This window comes from Plectropomus leopardus, chromosome 3 (assembly GCF_008729295.1).
Source record: "Plectropomus leopardus isolate mb chromosome 3, YSFRI_Pleo_2.0, whole genome shotgun sequence".
Lineage (NCBI taxonomy): Eukaryota > Metazoa > Chordata > Actinopteri > Perciformes > Serranidae > Plectropomus > Plectropomus leopardus.
This window is the reverse complement of record NC_056465.1, coordinates 1,286,395-1,306,781: the sequence shown is the minus strand read 5'-3', so window position 1 is coordinate 1,306,781 and position 20,387 is coordinate 1,286,395. Positions and strand designations below refer to the sequence as shown.

Genomic DNA, 20,387 nt, shown 5'->3' with positions numbered 1-20,387 from the left:
TTGGAGAATCTATTTTATAATATATTCTTACTTCAGTCTATCTGGTTATTAAGTGCATGACGTTTTTTAATCATGCTATCATGTGACCCTTTATTTCCACCAGGGTTTATAGAAAAAGTGATAAAATGGCTAACCCTATGTGACTAACTACTAAAAATAGTATGTTACAGAAATGGCTGTATCTCAAAAACTAGAAGGACCTATATCACATTTTTGGTACCATTGGACTCAGAACAACTTGAATTTCAATAATATGTTATTTCTTCCAATGTATGTATAGTATTGAGCATATAAAATGAGTGCTAAAGTTATTTTTGTGATTTTTTTCATATTCCAACTTTGTCTATCAATTAAGGCATGATAAATTTCAGATATTGAAAATTTGATTTTGACACAGATAGCCACATGTCTCAACACTTAACACAGAAAATGTTATGTTTCTATCTCTAACAGAAACATATCTATAGGGCTTTTACTTAGCATACTAAATATAGTATAAGGACGTAAATGGGTTAATGAACTGTAAGTATGGGACAGGTCCTTTTAGAATGATGTGTTCATCATCTGGTAGACTGTGCAATATTTGCCAAACCCATGTGGAGCTCAGGTCACCTTGACCTGCTATCAGAGACCTGTAGTTAGCATTTTGTTACTAATCACATTCCAGGTGATTGATGAAATAATCTTGAATATCTATAAAACAACATGAATTTGTATTTTTGATTTAGATCAATTATAATTTAAGCATTATGTAACTGGTCCATAATGCTTAAATGCAACTATATTGACTGTGCTAGCTAACATTAACTAGTACAGTAACTTTAGTAATGTTACATTACAGCACTTCATCACTTGATTATATGTAATACATACATGTAATACATACATTTGAATGATGTTAAGATCGCCATCCACATAAAGTACCTTCAACAGTAACTGGGGGTCACTGCCCATGCTGCTGTCACCATGATATGATACAGTAATTGTTAAAAACTGTATCCACTGCTGTCACTGTCAGCAGGCAGCAGTCAACTGCCACCGCAGTAATGATGGCTCCGCTAGATGGTAAAACACACAAATTGGTTGCTGGTTTCATCTATTGCATCCAGCAAAAGCAAGGATAAGGAAGACTTCTAACTTGCAGCAAGTATGTTTGTAATAAATGTAAGTTTTACATTCTTTCAAAAATGCTGTGAAAATATTTTATCAGTAAGGAAATACACTGCTGGGCTTCTGTGACATTATCACTGCACCAGTAATACTGACAGAAGGATTTGTTTAATTTAATTACTAGCTGCCACAATACATCTGCCTCACTTGTCAACATTCAACCGGAGGCAATGTGGAGGTAGCTTAGCTTAGGTTCCACCCTCACTCCACTCATCGGCCATAAGTTTGTATCCTCCACTGTTTACCCCTTTTCCACAGGTCCAACTCTCTCAGCTAATTTTGGACCATTCAGAGTATTTTGACAAAAAATAAATTGGTTCAGAAACTCGAAAAGTGGGTCCCAGCTGAAACCAAAAAGGTACAGGTTTTCTTAGGCCTGGAGTGATGACATCAGTGGGAGAGTCATATTCTACAGGTTGGAAAGACAGGATGGAGACGGCAACAACAGCAAAGTCAAGGAAGAAAAAAGTGAGGAGGAAAAAAAGTGTTCAGTCTTCTCAGTAATAGTCCGTTCATGCTTCTTTTTGGGGGTAAAAATAAATAACTGTAATAACATCAAATTGATAGCCTGTAAGCAATGTTCACCTCTTGAAGATTAAAAAAACATTTTTTCAAAAGTGTCCTGCACCCATCCACTGGCAGGCTTATGGGAGGGCTTTTTTAACTCTATTAGCATACAATTCAATTCAATTTTATTTATGTAGACCATTATCACAAATCACAATTTGCCTCAGAGGGTTTTCCAGAATATGTTATCCTTCTGTCCTTAGACCCTCACACTGACTAAGGACAAATACCCTTCCCAAAAAAAACTTAAACAAGGAAAAAAATGGTAGAAACCTCAGGAAGAGCGACTGAGGAGGGATCCCTCTTCCAGGACAGACAAACGTGCAATAGATTTCATAAAGAACAATAAAATTACAATAGCATATGACAAAATGCACTATGCCTGACAGTTGTATATTTTGGTGTTTGCGGTGATGGATTAGTGTTTTTACCTTCGAAACACCAGGGTGCTCCAGTGAAAACATTTAACCCCTGCTGTGTGTTCGGATAAAGTGCAATAAATCAGTGAATCTGGTAGCTTCTCAAATCACACAGCCAGCCTGCTGACCAAAGTGTGCTCCTTGATACCGTCAGGTGATGCTGTGGGTGGTGGCTTCACTGCTAACACTAGTGAAAGATGTGTTTTCTGAGGAGGACAATAAAGAGGCTCGGCCAGACCTCCAGCGAGTCCACAGGCAGCCCTCTCTGTCTCCTGCTGAGGGTCTGGAACAGGACAGCGGCATCCCCGCACCCTGGCCTCATGCCCTTGGTAAGTATTCCGTTTTCTTGTTTCATTATTGCACAACTTATCTGCTGTTGGTTACGTCATTTTGTTTGAACTTAATCTTGTGTGGCCGTAACAAGTTCTATTTCAGGTTGGACTAGTCAGTGCTGCAGATATCCTGCAGACATGTGATTAGTGGCACATCAGTGTTGAAGAGGGAAAACTTGATACATATAAATCATTTTTTACTGCCTTATTAATGCTACATGAACTGGATGCACCAAACGCTATCTAGGCTTCTGTGTGATTTGAACCATCCTTTTCCACTCAACCTCCCACCTCCTTTGAAGAGTTTTCCATTTATCAGCACCGTAGCCTACATAGGAGCTCCTCTGTGGTGACATGATTAAAAAGAAAACCACTGTGTAAATCCGTGTGAATGCTTTTGTAATCTGTGACCTCTGACTTTGTTTTTTCTATCAAATGGTCACTGTAGATGAGTGTGAACAACAGTCATTTAAAGTAATACATTTAGCTCCCCTGGGATTTATGCTTTCATTTGTCTAATTTTGACAATACAACTTGTGACAAAACATTGCCTATTCCCCTAATGGTCATGACTAATATCATATATATATATAGTACAAGAACATGTTGATGTATTTGGTATCATGCAGCACACTGATCACAAGAAAGGAAAACTTCAAAACTGATAAATAATTACAGATTCTGGGTCTAGATTCAAATCATTATTTTTTTTTTCACAATCTAACAAAACTGTTATATGCTATTGACAAAGCTACTTAGATCCAAAATTTTCACTGTCAACATGAGTAAATGTTTTATGTTTATGTTAGAGTACAACATCACTGGGACTGTTAACTTTTAACTCTGCATGTATCACTCCGCTTCACAGCTTTTCAAAATCTGTTTATTAGTGTTAGAGTGAATATGGATATGATTTAGAAGTGGGATATGTTTATAGCATGGTGTAAGCACAGGTTCAAACAGCTAGTTGCCAAGGCGGGGGCAGCTGTGACGGATGGGTTTTGGTAAACGTTCGTTCACTGGGGGTAAACCAGTTATCACAGATGTTACAAGGATCTGCAGTGAGACATTTCTCTAAAATTATTCCAATTTTTACGAGCTATTAATTATGTGTTTGGCATTAACAATTTCCATCTCAAACCCCTTTAACCAAAAATTAAATCACCATGGTACTAATTATATCCATAATAGTCAGCAAAGTACAACTCTTGAAGACGCTTCAGGTGTTGGGACAAAAAAATTCAATACAATGTCAATAAAATCCAAAGATGATCCCCATGTTGAAAATGCATTTTATTAATAAGCTTTATTTAAAAAAAAAAAAAAAAAAGACTGAATCAGAGACAATATTAGACATTCTTTGTTGAGCTGCTTTTTTCTATGAAGAGTGAAGGTTACTTATTATTCTGTGTCCTTGTAATCGAGCAGGTACACTTTTGGATTCACGAGTACCTTCCCTTCTGCTGTGTTTGTAGTTAGTGAATCACTGAAAAAATATAAATCACATGCATTTCAAAGTAAAAAACTCTAAAAATCCTAACCTATTACCTTTATAACAGAATCTGTGGGCTATGTCCAGGTCACCTAAGCCAAAATTAAAAACACAAGTCCCTCCTCAGTGCGTTTTTTTTTTTTTTCAAATCCCTGATCCATTTTGCAGCATGCCTTCTCCCCTCATTAATAATGAACAGTCCCTATCCCTGACCACTGAGAAAGGCCGGTTCTGCGACGAGGAGCATGTTAAAGTCCGATTGAGGTTGGTCAGTACCAGATCCATTGCGCCTGCTCAGTCTGTTCCCTGCATGCGCAAGCAGTCTGCCATCTTGGAAGGGTACGAAAAGCAAAATGTGCATAGAATATAACTGATTAATGATAGATGAAAACAACTTGTGATTAAAAAGATGTTTGCAAGTGAGGAGTTTCACAACAATTACTATATAATAGGAATTGATTATAATTACACATGTATAATTAATAATATATTAATTATACATTAATAATACATATTACATTAATACTATTATTAATAATAATATATAATTATTAAATTATTTATATATTAATTATATATTATATATATATATATATATATATATATATATATATATATATATATATATATATATATATATATATATATATATATATATATATATATAATATATATATATATATATATATATATATATATATATATATATTGACAGCACATCAGCAACTGCTTGGCAAATTTTGACATCTTATGGGTGCTTTTTGAAGTTATTGAGGATGCTAAATCCATTTCTGATATTTTAAAAATTGATGTTTTAAACTAGAAGTCTGCATATTCTAACTGTTGGGCTGATTGAGAGCATTAGCTGGCGTTACTTACAGTCACCCTTAAACAATAAGTCAAGTCAAATCAAGTCAATTTTATTTATAAAGCCCATTTTCACAAAATACGGTTTCAGCTAGCCACTAGCATCAACTACTTAAGTTAAGTTTATTTGTGTTCAACTACTTTATCATACCACATAACACTGAATAAAAGTTCTGGCACAATTTTAACTTAATTAAATGAAGTCAAATTCAAAACTTACCTGTGTGGTCAGCTCTAATTAGCTCCAGTGCAAGACAGCCAGTCTGAGGGCTGGAATAGTTCAAGTGAAAAACGCTAACTCGGAAAGTTGGGTTTCCCACATTTCACAACAAAGACTCGTGAATTACTTTTGCCTCTTGTTAGGAAACTTAAGTTGTAATGACTCATCAAGTCATTTTACGGGGATACCACAAATAATTTAGTTTGCTGGACTGACTTAAGTTACTGTCTCATATGTTGATGATATATATTTTTAAGTCTGAAAATCTTCAAATACTTCTTTATGCCAACAAATGCAAGTTGGCTTTTTGACAGTGTGGTGATACTGACCTTATTTTTGTAATGCTGTCAAGTAAACCTAAGTTGTGTTTCTACCACATTCATGAAAGTGATGGAAAATGTTACTTTAGACACCAAAGCATCACACTATGATTTTCTCGATTGCCTGAACATTGCCCAATTTAATGTAAAATGGAATAGTTGAATAATTACATAAAATAATGCATGTGGCTTGTTTTAACATGGCTGAATATGTATCTCAGCAGAGTTTGACTGTGAAGACCTGTGCTCTTTGCCTGGGGCCTTTTTCTATGCATTTTTTGTTCTTTTTTCCCTTGTGATTACAAGTTTTCCTTTGGTAAACATGAAGGCATGAACTGACAGGCACGCATACAGCTGTAATTGAGCATTCCACAGTTGTAACCACCATTCCCTAAGGACGATATGGAGCCATTAAGAGAAAGTGCAGGGCAAAGTCATCCCAAGTTCAGGAAGTAGAAATCAGAAAGTCAAACACCTGGGCCAGGCCAGGCCAGGATGAGCAGTAACAGATAATACACTGACAAATAGATAGATTTCATTAAAAAATACAATTAAAATAAATTCAGTCACATATTTTAGTGGAATCAATTTAGTAGAAAATCAGTATACAGAAACAAATGTGGATCTGAAGAGAGTTTTTGTGGTTTGCAATGTTTCCGAATTAGATTTTCTTATAGTGGTAATAAGTGTCATCTAGCCTAGGCCGTCTTTTAATTTTGTATCCTTTCTAACCAGGAGAAATTTCAGCTGGTTGCAATCTGCACTCCTTATCCCTGGACACTGCTAAATTCCCTATAATCGGACACTCTTTTTTCTTTAAGAAAAAAACACAATCAAGAAAATAAATTTAGTATTACGAATAAAAGTACTCAGTACAGAAAAAATTAAATCAAATCCTCATATTTGAGAGGTTGGAACCATGACATGTTACTACATGAGAAATAACTTCAATTTAAACAATTATCAAAATTTCTGTCAGTCAATCAATCGTTTAATCGTTTTCAGCTGCACTTTTATATTTTCATATGGTTTTATTTAGTAATGGACAGGGTAACTAAAGTTACCAAAAAAATCTATTCATTTATATTTAAGTACAGTACTTGCATAAATGTACTTAGTTACATTCCAGCACTGCTAAGCAGAAGATACATATATACATATGGCCTACATATATTCATTTTATTTTTTTTATTTTGAATGTTTCTCAAGGATAGAACTTAATTTTTTTGTGTTGGACATCAGTTTGTTGACAGTGAAAACAAAATGATCACTTTTTCTTATCTTAGCATGAATACTTTCAACCGCTAGAACATTTTTCTCTTATCTAAGAGAAGAGCAAAAATAAGAAAATGCTGAAGACATATTGCTTCCTGCATGAGGCCCAGTGTGTAAACTGAAGTGTTGCTCACAGTGATAAACCCCGGCCCAGTTTCCCTCGGCTCTACAGAGCATTTAACATCTTTCCTCTTGTTTTATCTTACAGCCCAAAACTTTACTGTTTTGGTTCACTATCAAGGATCTTATAGCAAGCAGCTGTTTACAGTGAAAAAGCTCTGATAAAGCTGCTATACACGTCCTCCTCTGCAAAAAACAGCACACAGACACAGGAGACGTGCTGAAAATAGTGCAGCAGTTAAAGAGACAGATATGTTTGTATGTACATATTGGACTTATAATATAGACAGTGCCTGACTTTAAATGAATTCTGTTTTTGGTTCCTGCTGTTTGCAGATGTGTTTGGCACATAAACTTTATTTGATGATACGAGAGTTTACAGATTGTTCTGCTGCCCTAAGTGGCCTCATGAAAACTTAATTTGGGGAGACAAAATCTGGTCAGTCAATACATTTCCATGAGCAGTTAAGTGGAGCTATGTTTATAACTCAACTAGGCCAATTAATAGGACCACTTGTCCCCGTATACAAGCACTGGGGGAGAATAGATTTATTGATGAAGTATGTCCAAGTCCTCCACAGCAGGTAGAGATATGCTCTTTTTCAGCTAGTTGTTATTGGACCTTCTTGATGACCTATTACATCACATACCAAACAAGTTAGCAAGCAGCAGATGGGTGGTATGTTGAACAGTGAAAACATGGATACCTTTTTGGCGTTTTACACTTTGTATGTGCGCTATGCTTTATTGGTACCTTCACCTTGTTTGGTTTTCTTACTTTCTTCTTTTGTTTTTCCCAGCGCTCTTCTTTGAATTTATGCAGTTTGATTTCTGGGTCAAAGCCCATCATTGGGACTACAGAGCATGTGCAGAGTGCCTAGTTCAGGTCTGGTTGAGGTGTATACATGAAAGAGTAAACTGAGTGAAATGAGGCCAACTGCATGCAGACATTATCTAAGTGAATAAGTGCAACTTTGAGAAATTTGACTTCAGCCAGACTAACATGTTTTCATGTACTTTAGCAGACCAGTTTTAGTCTGTCAGACTAAGTCAGACCAACACAATAATTTGATTTTTTCTATCATCACGTAAATGTACTGAATGTTTTTACCACCACAGAACCTCTCCCACATTTCTTGTGTTGTCTGTGATTCTCTTTTCTCGTAGAAAAGTGGTCACTAATGCACAAAGAGGAAATCCAACAGAGCAGATGGCGGCACACCAATTCACCCAGAACCTCAAGGAGGAACCGCAAGAAGAACAAGAGCATTCACGACTGCCACTTGGAGAGGAAGGAGATGCGGGTGCGGGATCTTGGTCTTGGCTACGACTCAGACGAAATAGTCCTCTTTAAGTACTGTGATGGGACATGCCACAGCTCCCGCAAGAACTATGACCTGGCCCTCAAGGCCCTGATGGACAACGGGAGTATTTCTGGCAAGAGGGTCAGTGGACACCCCTGCTGTCGTCCTACCCGTTATGAGACTGTGTCCTTCATGGACACCCAGACTACCTGGCAGACAATTAAGTGGCTCTCTGCGGCTGACTGCAGCTGTGTGGGCTGAGAGCAGGAGTGTGTATCTGCATCACACAGACACAAAGAAACTGTGAAAGCCTGTGTGGAAGAGCAGGATGCAGCAAGGCCTGTTCTCTAGAGATTGCAAAGAGCTCATGTGGTCCGCGGTGAGGGTCTAGGATAAGATCCACAGCGCAGTGGCCGTGGCTGTCCCTCCACTAATAGCTTGGCTGTTGTTAATGGAGGATAACTGCAGATGGAACCATGTGGTAGCAGCAGGCTGTCCGGATGTTTGCCACCAGCCTGGGCCAGTGAAAGGTTATTTAAGCACAGAGGACACTAACTGTACTTTTCCAATCCATAATGGATTATATTTTGTGTCCGTCTTTCAGCCTATTGACGGCTTATTACTGAAGTCTCTCTGGCAGCCATGTTGGAGGTCCTCAGCTCTTTGGCAAAAGAAGCTCAGAATAGCTGATCATATTTCTATGCGGGCAGCCTGGCTATTTTACCAGACAACTGATAACCTTACATCTTTTTCTTTTTGACTTGAAGCTGTTGATTTCACCACTCATCTTTTTTCTGCTACAGTATATATCAGCTATCTGGCTAAAACATTAACCATTAACCAGACCTCAAGTAGAAACTTGCATTAAAAGAGGCTAACTGCATGCAGACATTTGTGGCTGAAACATACAGACTCAAGCACATTTGAAGGATAATAGTTTTCCTAAGTTGTGTTTACAAAAGAGTAATTAGTGCTGATTTATTTGGAGCATTATTATTCTTTATTCTGAAAAGATGAGGTAACACAACCTAAAGCTTAAAAGCCAAAACCTAAACTTTATCCACTGACCTCAAACCAAACCAATAAAAAGGGCTAAATAAAAGCCAGGCAGCTCACTCACATCTTTGTGACCTCGCAGCTTTTACTGTTTATTAGAGAGAACATGGAGGGCCGAAACTATGGAGGACAAAAAGTTTAACAGAAATGTAATAAAACATTTAATTAATTAATAACAACATTTAAAAAGGGATTTACAGAAAAAAGTCAATAAGCAATGAATTTGTATATAAATAATGAAAATCCAAAATGCAGATTAAAAAAGAGATATAAATGACTTGATTTACAATTGAATTGAGAATACAGACTTCAGTCTGGCATTCCTCTTTACATTTTCATTTCCCTCCTTGTCCTTGTACTTTAAGCCATTTGATTTGCCTAGTCATGTGGCTTCTCCTTTTAGCCTTGCCAGGAAAACATTAGGCTATGTGCTGAAGAAAAAAATAAATAAATGTAAAGGATGTAAAAAGCTCGCTGATTGGCTATCACCTGTCATATGCAGATGTATAAGACTGATGCTGGAAGGAGAAATACATAACGTTAGAAGAATTTGCATCTGAAGCACTAAAATGGAAGGAAAATGTTGAGGAAATACTGCCCAATCTTTCAATGTCAAAACTGGAGCTCAGGATGGATAGCAGCTGTCTGTGACCTTTAAATTTATGTTGTTTTTGTAAATCCATTTTAAATTGAACTATTTATTAATGAATTAATATTTAATTTGTTAAATCTTATTATAGCCTAAATCCTTTTTGAAATTAGTCATAGTAAAATAAAATACAACTTACTAACTTACTAATTTATTACTAAATTACTTTGTAATTTAGTAATAAATTTATTTACAAAAAAAATATTAATGCCTATTTTAATGATACACTTAGTTGTTAATTAATAAACTGCTTTATTACAATTTCGGTGACACTTGTGGTCCTCCATAGAACACCACAAATTCAGCAACTTTAGCATTCAAGGCAAAAAATTATTAACTTGATGAAACAAATGATTTAGCTTTCCATACGGTTTGCAATGTGATTCATCAGCTTCAAATATTTTCATGTAAGCACGGTAAGGACATATTGGCATTTTCTTGTATTGGCCAGCTGACTGTAGCTTTCAAAGCCAAAAACTTTTTGTTTAGGTCACAGTAATCCTTGTGTCTAAAAATCTAATCTACCATATCAGACTAATCACTTTGAGTTTAAGCATTACTGATGTGTACAACCACACCACAGCAGTTTTAAATAGTTTTCTTTTTCTTACATGATTGTTTCATAGCCTGCAATACTTATCCATTATTTGCCAAAACCCAGTGAATCTCCATGATGGAGGCAAATGGGATTTTGAAATATATGTAAAGCCTCTAGTGAAACAAAAACAAGAAAACATGAAAAAGATGCCAATCAACCAAAACCCCAGTTTAACCAGTTTAAAGACCAAACACTAGGATTTAAAAGACATGCTGAGAACTAAGAAGTGTATAGAAGCTTTTTTCTGTCTTGTTTTGTCATTATAATGGTCTTCATATGACCAAAATTTGCTTTTACCATGTGATACAACTCTACCTTTCCTTCCAGGGCAGCTAAAAATCAATATCTGGTCAAGGAAAACTCATTATGAAAGCAACTGCAGTTAGACTCCTAATGTCTTAAACAGTCTCTCTTTCTCTCTCTCTCTCTCTCTCTCTCTCTCACACACACACACACACACACACACACGCATGCACGTACACACATTCTTGCTTTGTTTATTTTAGTAGATGGCATTCATAATGGTTCCATGAACCAAGTGGCTTTCTAAATTCAGCAAAGCCTATCAGATACTAACATACTGTCCTCCAGCCAACCAATGCTAACTGTACATGCCACAGTAGCATTTTGTTTACATCTCTTTCAACAGTCTATTGTAGGATGCCTTCACTGATATAGTCATGAGCCAACCATCACTCACACTGACAGCGTTTCACTACTGGATCTATTTTCAGGTCAGGTGAGACATGAAACCCCTCACAACCATCACTTTAACCCTTTGAAACCTGAGCAATTCGGTTTGATTTCTTTCAAAAAAGATGTGAAGAAGACAATGAACAATGGAAGAAGAAATTACCCAAACATTAGCACAAAAAAGTAAAACACAAAACAAACAAGTAAATGACCCTTAAAAGGCCCTTTAAAAATATAATAATTCTATAACAGAATTTTACATGTGTAATTATGATAATTAGAAACATAGTTTTTCTCTATATATTTTGACTAGAACATTGAAAATATTTTTCTAAATCTACTAATTTCTTGCAATTTTTGGAAGATTTATTATCAAGTTGCTCTTTGCCTTTTCCCCCATGTTTTTGAAAGAAATCACAGCAGTTTGCTCAGGGTTCAAAGGTTTTAATACGTATGAATGGTGTCTGAATGCAGCACAAGAAAAGTTATGGGACCCTAGTTTCAAAGGGTTAAACAAAAAAGTTTTAAAAATCATTTTGTCTGTCATATGGTCACATTAGTTGCAGAGACAGATTTGCAGAGCAATCATCTACACTGTTAAAATTGATCACCACTGACATGACTTCAATGTGAAAAGGGTTTTACTAGAGGGTGAATAGTGTCACATTTCATAGAGCTGGCTAACTGTTCCCCTCTGCTTTGTGCTAAGATTAGATGAACACAGTGGGTGCTTCTCATCTGTCTCAAAAGTCTCCTCATTTACCTCACTTGTTTCATTTTCTTGCATCTTTGTCCCCTCCACATAAGACATGAGGAGGTGATGCATGAGCTACGAGGAGAGAGGAATCAAGGGAATGAGAGAACCTGTTTTTAGTGAAATTAGATGTTCTGTCCTCTGATCTGTAATTGGGAGCCACATTAGTTGGTAATGATGATGGCATAGCTGGGTGACTTGTCAGTCTGCAGGGTGCTGTGCAGGCCTTGGAGTTTGTATTTTCACAGACAATGTGAAGTAAAATCTAAATAATGATAATGACGCACAGTTACCACTGTGTCTCTGCACGTCTCCCCCTTAAATAAACAGTTTGACAAGCTTCATGCACATTCATTCATTAAAAACCTGTCTTCTGTATTTATGTCTTACTTTTAGCCGTCACCTGAAAACCACTTTAATTATTTATTAATTACTATGTTTGCATTTAATTCTATTGCCTCAGAGGGCTTGACAGCATACAACATCCCTCTGCCCTTAGACCCTCACATCGTCAAAGGAAAAACTCCCCAAAAACCTCCTGTAAGAGGGGGAAAAAAATGTTAGAAACCTCAGGAGGAGCGACTGAGGAGGGAAGCCTCTTCGAGGATGGACAGACGTGCAATAGATGGCGTAAATAACAATGAAATTACAGTAGAAGACAAAATGACATTAAGGAAAGAGAAAGAGAGAGAGGAAGAGAGAGGGGGAGAGACGCACAGCAACAGTAATGGTAACAATAACATAACATATAACGTCAGTAACAGACATCAAATTAATTTTTTTTTTTTTTTAACATGTGATGTTACATGCAAATATTGCAAGTGGCAATAACAGTCACAAGTGTATATTTATAGTGGGGGCATGACTAATAATAATGCCAGTTATTGATAGACTGTTTGTCAATTCATTATGTAATAATCCAGGTTATGATGTCTTGCAATTTAAAGAAATGATTAGTAGCGTTCCTGGTTAAGGGAAAGTGGAAATTATCTTTATGTTAGTATATAATAAAATGTTTTACAGCTGAGAGCCAACAAACCAATGTATAAATTAAACTGCTGTGAATCAGACTGTGGATAATACATTGCTAAAGCTTATTCCTTAAAATGATGGAGTGTCGTTTAAAGAGCTGGAATGTTAAAGAGAAATGTGCTATATGAAAGAAATCCCTTCATTTTAGACATTACCTCATGATAAATATATTGTACTGAGTTGTATTCAATTAATGTAGCAAAATGAAACATCAAGTTTCTACAGTAATGAAACAGTTTATATTTAAATGTAGCTACAGTAGCTGAATGTGGTACAATGTAATATACACCACCATCTCATCCCAAGTGGTCACATATTGCTGCTTTGTCAGTAGTCTTCCATGTCTACATATTATGCTCTGGTATCTCACTGTGTCTGCTGCTGATGTTCTAGGACACTGCAACCAACAGCATACAACAACAAAAGCACATGGTTAGGATTAGAGAAAAACATCATGGTCTTTTATATGGGAAGTGAACAGCGTGCTCCAAGGTGAAAGTCTAGGGTTTGTTTGACATATTATGTCCTTACAGACAGCTTCTCAAACTGATGTTGCTTTTCCATGTATCATACGGCTGTACCAGGTGATGTGCAGACAACGGACAGCATATCATAACACTGCAAAAAGTTACATCCGGCTGTGTTACAAACTGACACTATCTGGTGTTATATCATTTTGTCATGAAAGGTAGTTTTTGGCATTGGTGTCTGATGTCAAATTCAGTGACAAAGCAGCAGTATTGGACAACTTCAGAATAAGAACAGGCTGAATATATCACTAGCAACATAATATCTGAGTCCTTCTTTCACTGTTTGTCAAAACTGAAATCTTTTCTGTCAGATTCGATTCATCTTGTCTCTCTCTGCACATAAGAATATTTATTGTCAAAATGATTTTATTTATTCTTTATTTGCATAAAAGCTGTTCTGAGGATGTTTTTTTAATTGAAGTATTTATGTTTTCCTATGTATTTTTTTTTTGTTATCAGCCAGGCAGAGAGTAACATTTGGTCTTTAAGTCCCAAAGCATCATCACCATGTATGAAGACTGGAGTGTGCCACCAGAATAATAATTCTACCTGTTAGGTGTAACATTATTTCTTTAGTGAAAAACATGTTTTTCACCTGTGAGCACCTAACAACTGACTAATCAGCTCAAGCATCTGCAGGTGGTTCAGAATAAGAGACTCAAAAACTAAAAATGTAAATGTTAGAGCAGGTAACAAATAAGGGAATGGAATGTCAAAACATAAATAGCTAAAACATTTTAAACCTTTTTGATTTTGTCATTCTGTTGTCAAGTATTTTTTTAAAAAATGAATAGAAATTATTAATTATTCATCATTGGGGTTATTAACATGTTCCAAATGCAAATTGCTGCTTTCAGGTGAAAGCTATGGATTTTGAAAACAACTTCTCTGAAGCTAAGAAAAGCAACTCTGTTTCAGCTTTGTCACAATGCATTTTATGTATAATCTCATGGATTTTTGAGGTTGGATAATTTCTCAACCCAATACTCCAGTTTAGCTGAAAAATTGAAAATCAATAAAATTGGAGGTTATTTTTTTCCCCAATGGGCAGTGACAAAATTTATGTATGGATTTTATCATTAAAGAAAGTCATAAAGTCAGCACTGCCGAGGGCCATACATGGAATACATGGTTCTACAGTCAGCCTGGCTACAGTGCTGAAAAGAAACCTGGGATTGTTTTTGTTTTCCTCAATTAATGATGAGTAATAGTTTGCCCTGGCATGGCGGAGGACCTTCTTATACACTTGAAGACTATCCAGCCAGACTAAACGGGACTCTCTGAGGTTGGTTGAACGCCAATTTCTTTCAAATTTTCGTGATGTTTGTTTCAATTTGCGGATCTGAAGGGTTAAACCATGGGGCTAATTTTCTTTGTTTCATTATTTTCTTCTTGAAGGGTGCAACAGAGTCAAGAACTAATCACAGAGGGCACATCTGTGAGTAAGAGTTCCATTTATTGAAGCAATGTCTACGGAGACAAAAAAGAAATGTGGAGAAAAAAAATACAACTGATCTCACATGTATGACTTTTTGTTTAGTGGGATTTCTTGAAATACAACAACTAAATGACAGACTCACATCTCCATACATGAACTAATTACATGAAAAAGTATCACAATATACTGCAATGAAAAATCATCAGGATTCTCACGCTGCATTCACATGGGACACAGAAGCTCACTGGATTGATCAATGTTGCACGAGATGTTGTTTGGCTGTTCACACTAGAGGCGCATCTCTCTGCGCCCATCAGAGAGCGATTCTGCTGCTCAGCTTTCTTTAATTACAAGAAGAGGCTCTATCTCTGTGTGTCTGCTTGTCCCTTTCGCTCTCTTTTTAGACACAACTATATATATAATCTGGATTATGTAAAAGCACAGGATGCATGTTTTATCATATATAAGAATCAGATCATTTATATCATTTATATCTTTAGTATCGTTTATAACAGATTATCAGATTCAGATTCACCCACCAACAAAAAAAACAAGAAGCTACTACTGTCGCCTCAGATCATGAGCTGGTCGGGAGTTTGGCGCCGTCTAGTGTCCAGTGTGAAAAGCCCAAATGGTTACCATGGGTGCTGGAAGTGAGCAGGCAGTTTGACAGAAAAACGGCACTCTTTGCACTGCTTCTGTATCTAGTGTGAACATGGCAGTTTTCACGCGCTCCTTGTGATATCTAACCAGACACACTTCTTGGTTTTATTTGCAGAAATTTTGAAATTTCCACCAATGAGATTTTAGAAACAATTCAAAAGTGACCAGTTTTAATGAAAACTATTAACACAGCAGAAATTACTTCATTAAATGACAATAAGATCTGTGGATCTGTAAGGGTGTTATTTCTGTAGGAAAACATTCGTATATTTTTTAAAATATACTTTTTTTTCTTAAAATCCTCTATAAATAAAACTGAAAGCATTTTATTGGAGATATGGTGAGAAGCAAATTAGATTTTTATTTTATTTTTCTGATTTTGGTTGATTGGCCCTTTAACTCAGTTGACTTAGGGGAGAAACATGAAAAAAATGCTTTAAAACCCCAGTGAAAATGATTTAACATGCCATTTTATTCAACTGTTGACACATTTGCAGATATCAAAAACAGTTCACAAAATTTCAAAAGAACTGCCTTGATATTCAGAGCATTTCACTTTTTTGTATTCTCCATGTGGGACCATTTATCTCATTTGTTTCTGCAGCTGTTAAATGTTGAGGCACAGTGTGTGTCAGGCCTCTGTTATCATCGTACACACATTCTTTTTAGAGACAGATAAAAAAAAACCATACATCAGAAATGCTGGGAGTGAAATAGTGAGAGCTGCAAATCTTTTTCATTAGACTGTAGTTCCAATGTCCCTGCAAGAGCCCTGAATTTAAAATTATTGAGGAGTTTTGCAGTGTTACAGCTGTCAGTGCTGACTGTGCCATCTACAGATAGGATAAATGAATCCAACCTCATGACTGAACTTTGCCCTCATTCACAGGCTTCACAGGTGTGGTGGTATTATGTTTGGTCACTCTGGTTTCTGTGTCAATAGACAGGGTTTGGACTAAAAACTGACAGTGAAATTCAGATGGTTGATGGCGGTGGCCACAGGGAGGAGGTGTTTGATGCTATTTGATGACATCATTCAGTTGAAGGGGCCTCCTGAGGTTCGCGATTGACTGAAAGAAAGAAGTGAACAGTTAGATTTAAGATTTATTGTGATCTAAAGAGAATGGTAATCTAATCACGTTTCATAAAAATGACATCAATTTCACAAGTATAAAGATAAGATGTAATTGAACACTTTTTCCAGTTCTTACATCATTAACAGATTAAAATGTGCTGTTGTGAGAGTAGGTCGCTTTCCATTAACCTTCAAATTGCATAAACTGAAATTGTAAATATAAAATACGCCTGATAGAAACAGATCAATTTCGAAAAAACTCCCATTTATCACAAAAAGTATTTTCGCTTGCATGAGGTGGTATTGATGATGATGCTATGGCTATGTGCTTGTCAGTAGGAACTGGCTCCCTCATGATGCAGCAGGAGCGGAAGAGGTGTTACTGCATCACATAACTCTTCAAAAGTTGAGCGAATCCACAAGTTTTAAAATCCACAATTCTATCACATGGCCACTCCCATGTATAAGGGGCTCGTCTTTCCATTATCGCTCTATAACACATCTATGTGGCCTTGGATTGGAAATAGTGATGGCTAGTGTGGTAGCTGCAATAGAAATAAAGCTGCTAATGTTTTGAATATCCATGAACATGCTTTTTGGAATGTTACCAACAGAGGAGAAGTCGCAGGACATCACTGAATGGAAATGCAGTCATCTCACAATTGTATTTAATCGACATTTTGAAAATATCTCTGAAGTTTTGTGCAGATTTTTAATGGAAACCCACCTAATGTTAATGCCTGGTTCTACATATAATACAACCCTTACAAAAAGCAGCATGGATTATCATTTATCACCAACAGAACAGTGTGTGTACATACCTTCCTCCCTCGCCTTCATACGGGCCACAAAGTTGTAGCTCTTATTTCTGCGATAGTTCTCATACGGGTCGTCCAGTGACACCCCCACACCTTTATACTGGTCCCATTTATCCCTGACGTCCCCTCCTTTGATGGGGTCCTGGATGCCCTGTTCTTTGGCCCCCAAACCCCCTGAACCACTCCAGCCTACAGCACACAACCAAACACAGGAACAAGAGAAGGAAAGAAATCAGAACACACAGCATGTGCTTCATTTAACTTCAACTTTCACTTAACTTTATTTCATTTTTCAGTAAGAATATTTGAGGTTGGGGAGGGTTACATATCGAATGTACTCATTGTATCACAGCTGGTTCCATGTGGGATATAAAATGACTGTATTGAGAACATCAAGTTTAAACTGTCTATTTTTTTTTAAGCCACACGCACGAGACTCGCTTCGGCTTTTCTGTGATTTTTATTTATTATAACAATGTTTTATTATGATTATATATTATATATATTATTATTATAATAAATGTATTATATGGATACTTTAACTTTATCATAACAATAGCTTATTAAACTTTATTAAAACAGTACTTTATTTAGTTATATTATATCAAGTTATATCACATCAAAAGGGGCCAGTTGAGGTGGTTCAGGCATCTGATAAGGCTGCCTCCTAGGCGCCTCCTGCTGGAGGCTTTCTGGGCACGTCCTACTGGTAGGAGGCCCCAGGGCAGACCCAGAACACGGTGGAGGGATTACATATCTCGTCTGGCCTGGGAACGTCTTGGGGTCCCCCAGTAGGAACTAGAAAGCGTTGCTGGGGAAAGGGGCGCCTGGAGTGCTCTGTTTCGCCCCCCGCGAATCGGCCCCGGATAAGTGGACGAAAATGGATGGATGGATGAATAACAATACCTTATTTAACTTTATAATAGCAATACTTTATATAACACTATTATAAAAATACTTTATCTAACTCTGTCATAACAGTACTTTATGTAACTTTATTGAAACCATGCTTTATTTTACTTTATAATAACAATACCTTTATTATAACAGTACTTTATTACAGTACTTTATACTAACACTACTTATTTAACTTTATTGTACCAATACTTTATTCAACTTCATTATAACAATACTTTATTCAACTCAATTATAACATTATTATAAAGATACTTTACTAAATAATAACAATTCCTTATTTAACTTTATTACAACAATATTTAATTCAACTTTATTACAGTTGAATTTTTTTTTATTACAGTGGTCTGAAGTAGTTAAGAGAAGATTTTAATTTTAATTTTTAATATTATTTTCAAGCCATATTACCCGGTCCTGTTTGAGATGTTTGTAATTCCATTCCATCTTGATATGTACATGCCTTGTTTAGGAATTTTAAATCAGAATAAACTGAGTTCACTTCAGTTGAAATGATGAGGAAAATAGATCATACCCATCTTCATCAGCAGCTGATGGCCTTTGTTCTCCTCCCCGAGCCTCATATCTGCAGTGAGTTTGGAGGGAGGGGCACCCAGCACTGATGCGGAGCTGTAGGGAGCAGCACACTACATTCAGCAGGAAAAAAAGGATCTTTTATGAAAACACATTTTCAAAGAGCACTGAAGGAGACTTACGGAGGGGAGGAGCTCTGGGATTTGGGACCACGGCGTCTCTTGGCGGGTGAACGTGAATGAGATCTGGATCTGGAGCGAGAACGACTCCGAGACGACCTGGATCTACTCCTGGACCTACACAGAGGTATGTTCACACACGTCCATCAGAAAACTCAAGAACAGGATCCACTCCGCTTCTTCTGTCATTGTCTGTCCCACAACTGCTGACTTCACTTTCTCCCAAACAGGAAGAACACTCAGTCCCATCTTATGTGAGAATACACCAGTATACAGGTATCATACAGACATGTGTGTGCGACATGGTGTCGTGTGTAATTACAGACCTGGATCGTGAGTAGGAGCGGGAGCGGCTGCGGGACTGGGAGCGAGACGAGCGTGAGCGTGACCTGGAGGACTTTGAGGAGCGAGAGCTGGAGCGAGATGAAGACCTCCCTCTACTGCGAGAGTGACTCCTGGAGCGACTGCCACCACGGCCACTGGAGGGAGACAGCCAAGGGGAGAGGGAGGGAGGTGACAGGAGGAGGGAGGACAACATTAACATAATGAACAAACAGGCCCAGGAGAGACTTCCAATCATGCTGCAAACACAAGGGGAGAGGACAGAACTACTGGACCCGCCACTAAGGGGGAGCCTGCTTCACAGTAGCCCCTTCTCCACCCAGTGAGCTCTAATACTTGATCTGGTTCTGCATAGGTTTCTTGGAGCCTTGGTGCTATCTAGTGAACCAGTCAGTGTTTCCATTAGCATTGAGGGGAACCATTGCAATTCCATTCTACTTCCAGCATATCTAAGTGTCTAAATTCAGCAAAAAATGGCTCTTAACTTGTTCATATTGTCTATATCTAGGGTTCGTATGGAGTTTGACAAAAGAGCCTTTAAGTCTAAAGCTCCATATATGTGGAACCTTCTGCAGAAAGATTTAAAGTTCTCTTATTGGTTCCTCAAGGCCGTTTCAAAGCTCTGCTGCAGGACTTTTCTATGTCATCTTCTACATACCAACATCAGGGAGTATCTCAGCTGCTCTTTTAATTGTCTTGTTTTTATGGTTTATTTGTAACATATAGTAACATACTTTGTTGTCCTTTCTTGTGGTATCTTTAATTTGAGTGCCTTTTGTGTTTTATGCCTTTGTTTTGAAGTTGTATATTTCATTTTGTATTTTTGTTCCATGTTGTCTGTCTGTAACTTTTGTAGCCGCCTTTCTTGGCCAGGACACAATTTTAATCCCAAGAGGTTGTCTGGTTAAATAATGGTGAAATAAAATAAAAATAAAGATAGATAAAAAAGTAATCAAGGATGTGTCATCAACAGAGAGCGGTGCACAATAGAAGTAAGTAAACAGTAGAGGCAAACTTGCAGATTACAT

The 20,387-nt window shown here is 37.0% G+C and overlaps 2 protein-coding genes across 3 annotated transcripts in view; one reads left to right on the top strand and one right to left on the bottom strand.

Moving 5' to 3' along the window:
• LOC121962526 overlaps positions 1–8,347 on the top strand; it is a 54,163-nt gene extending 45,816 nt beyond the window's left edge. Inside the window, exons 5-6 of the mRNA XM_042512793.1 lie at positions 2,311–2,485; positions 7,950–8,347. Of these exons, the coding sequence (XP_042368727.1) occupies positions 2,311–2,485; positions 7,950–8,347 (573 nt within the window). The remainder of the gene's footprint in view (positions 1–2,310; positions 2,486–7,949) is intronic.
• A 7,604-nt stretch (positions 8,348–15,951) lies between these two features.
• Positions 15,952–20,387, bottom strand: part of LOC121962500 (calcium homeostasis endoplasmic reticulum protein) — a 29,813-nt gene continuing 25,377 nt past the window's right edge. For both annotated transcript variants that reach the window (XM_042512762.1, XM_042512769.1), the window contains 5 exons: positions 19,344–19,496; positions 19,021–19,134; positions 18,840–18,934; positions 17,396–17,581; positions 15,952–16,569 (listed from right to left, as the gene is read on the bottom strand). In XM_042512762.1, the coding sequence (XP_042368696.1) occupies positions 16,532–16,569; positions 17,396–17,581; positions 18,840–18,934; positions 19,021–19,134; positions 19,344–19,496 (586 nt within the window). In that variant the 3' untranslated portion in view covers positions 15,952–16,531. The remainder of the gene's footprint in view (positions 16,570–17,395; positions 17,582–18,839; positions 18,935–19,020; positions 19,135–19,343; positions 19,497–20,387) is intronic.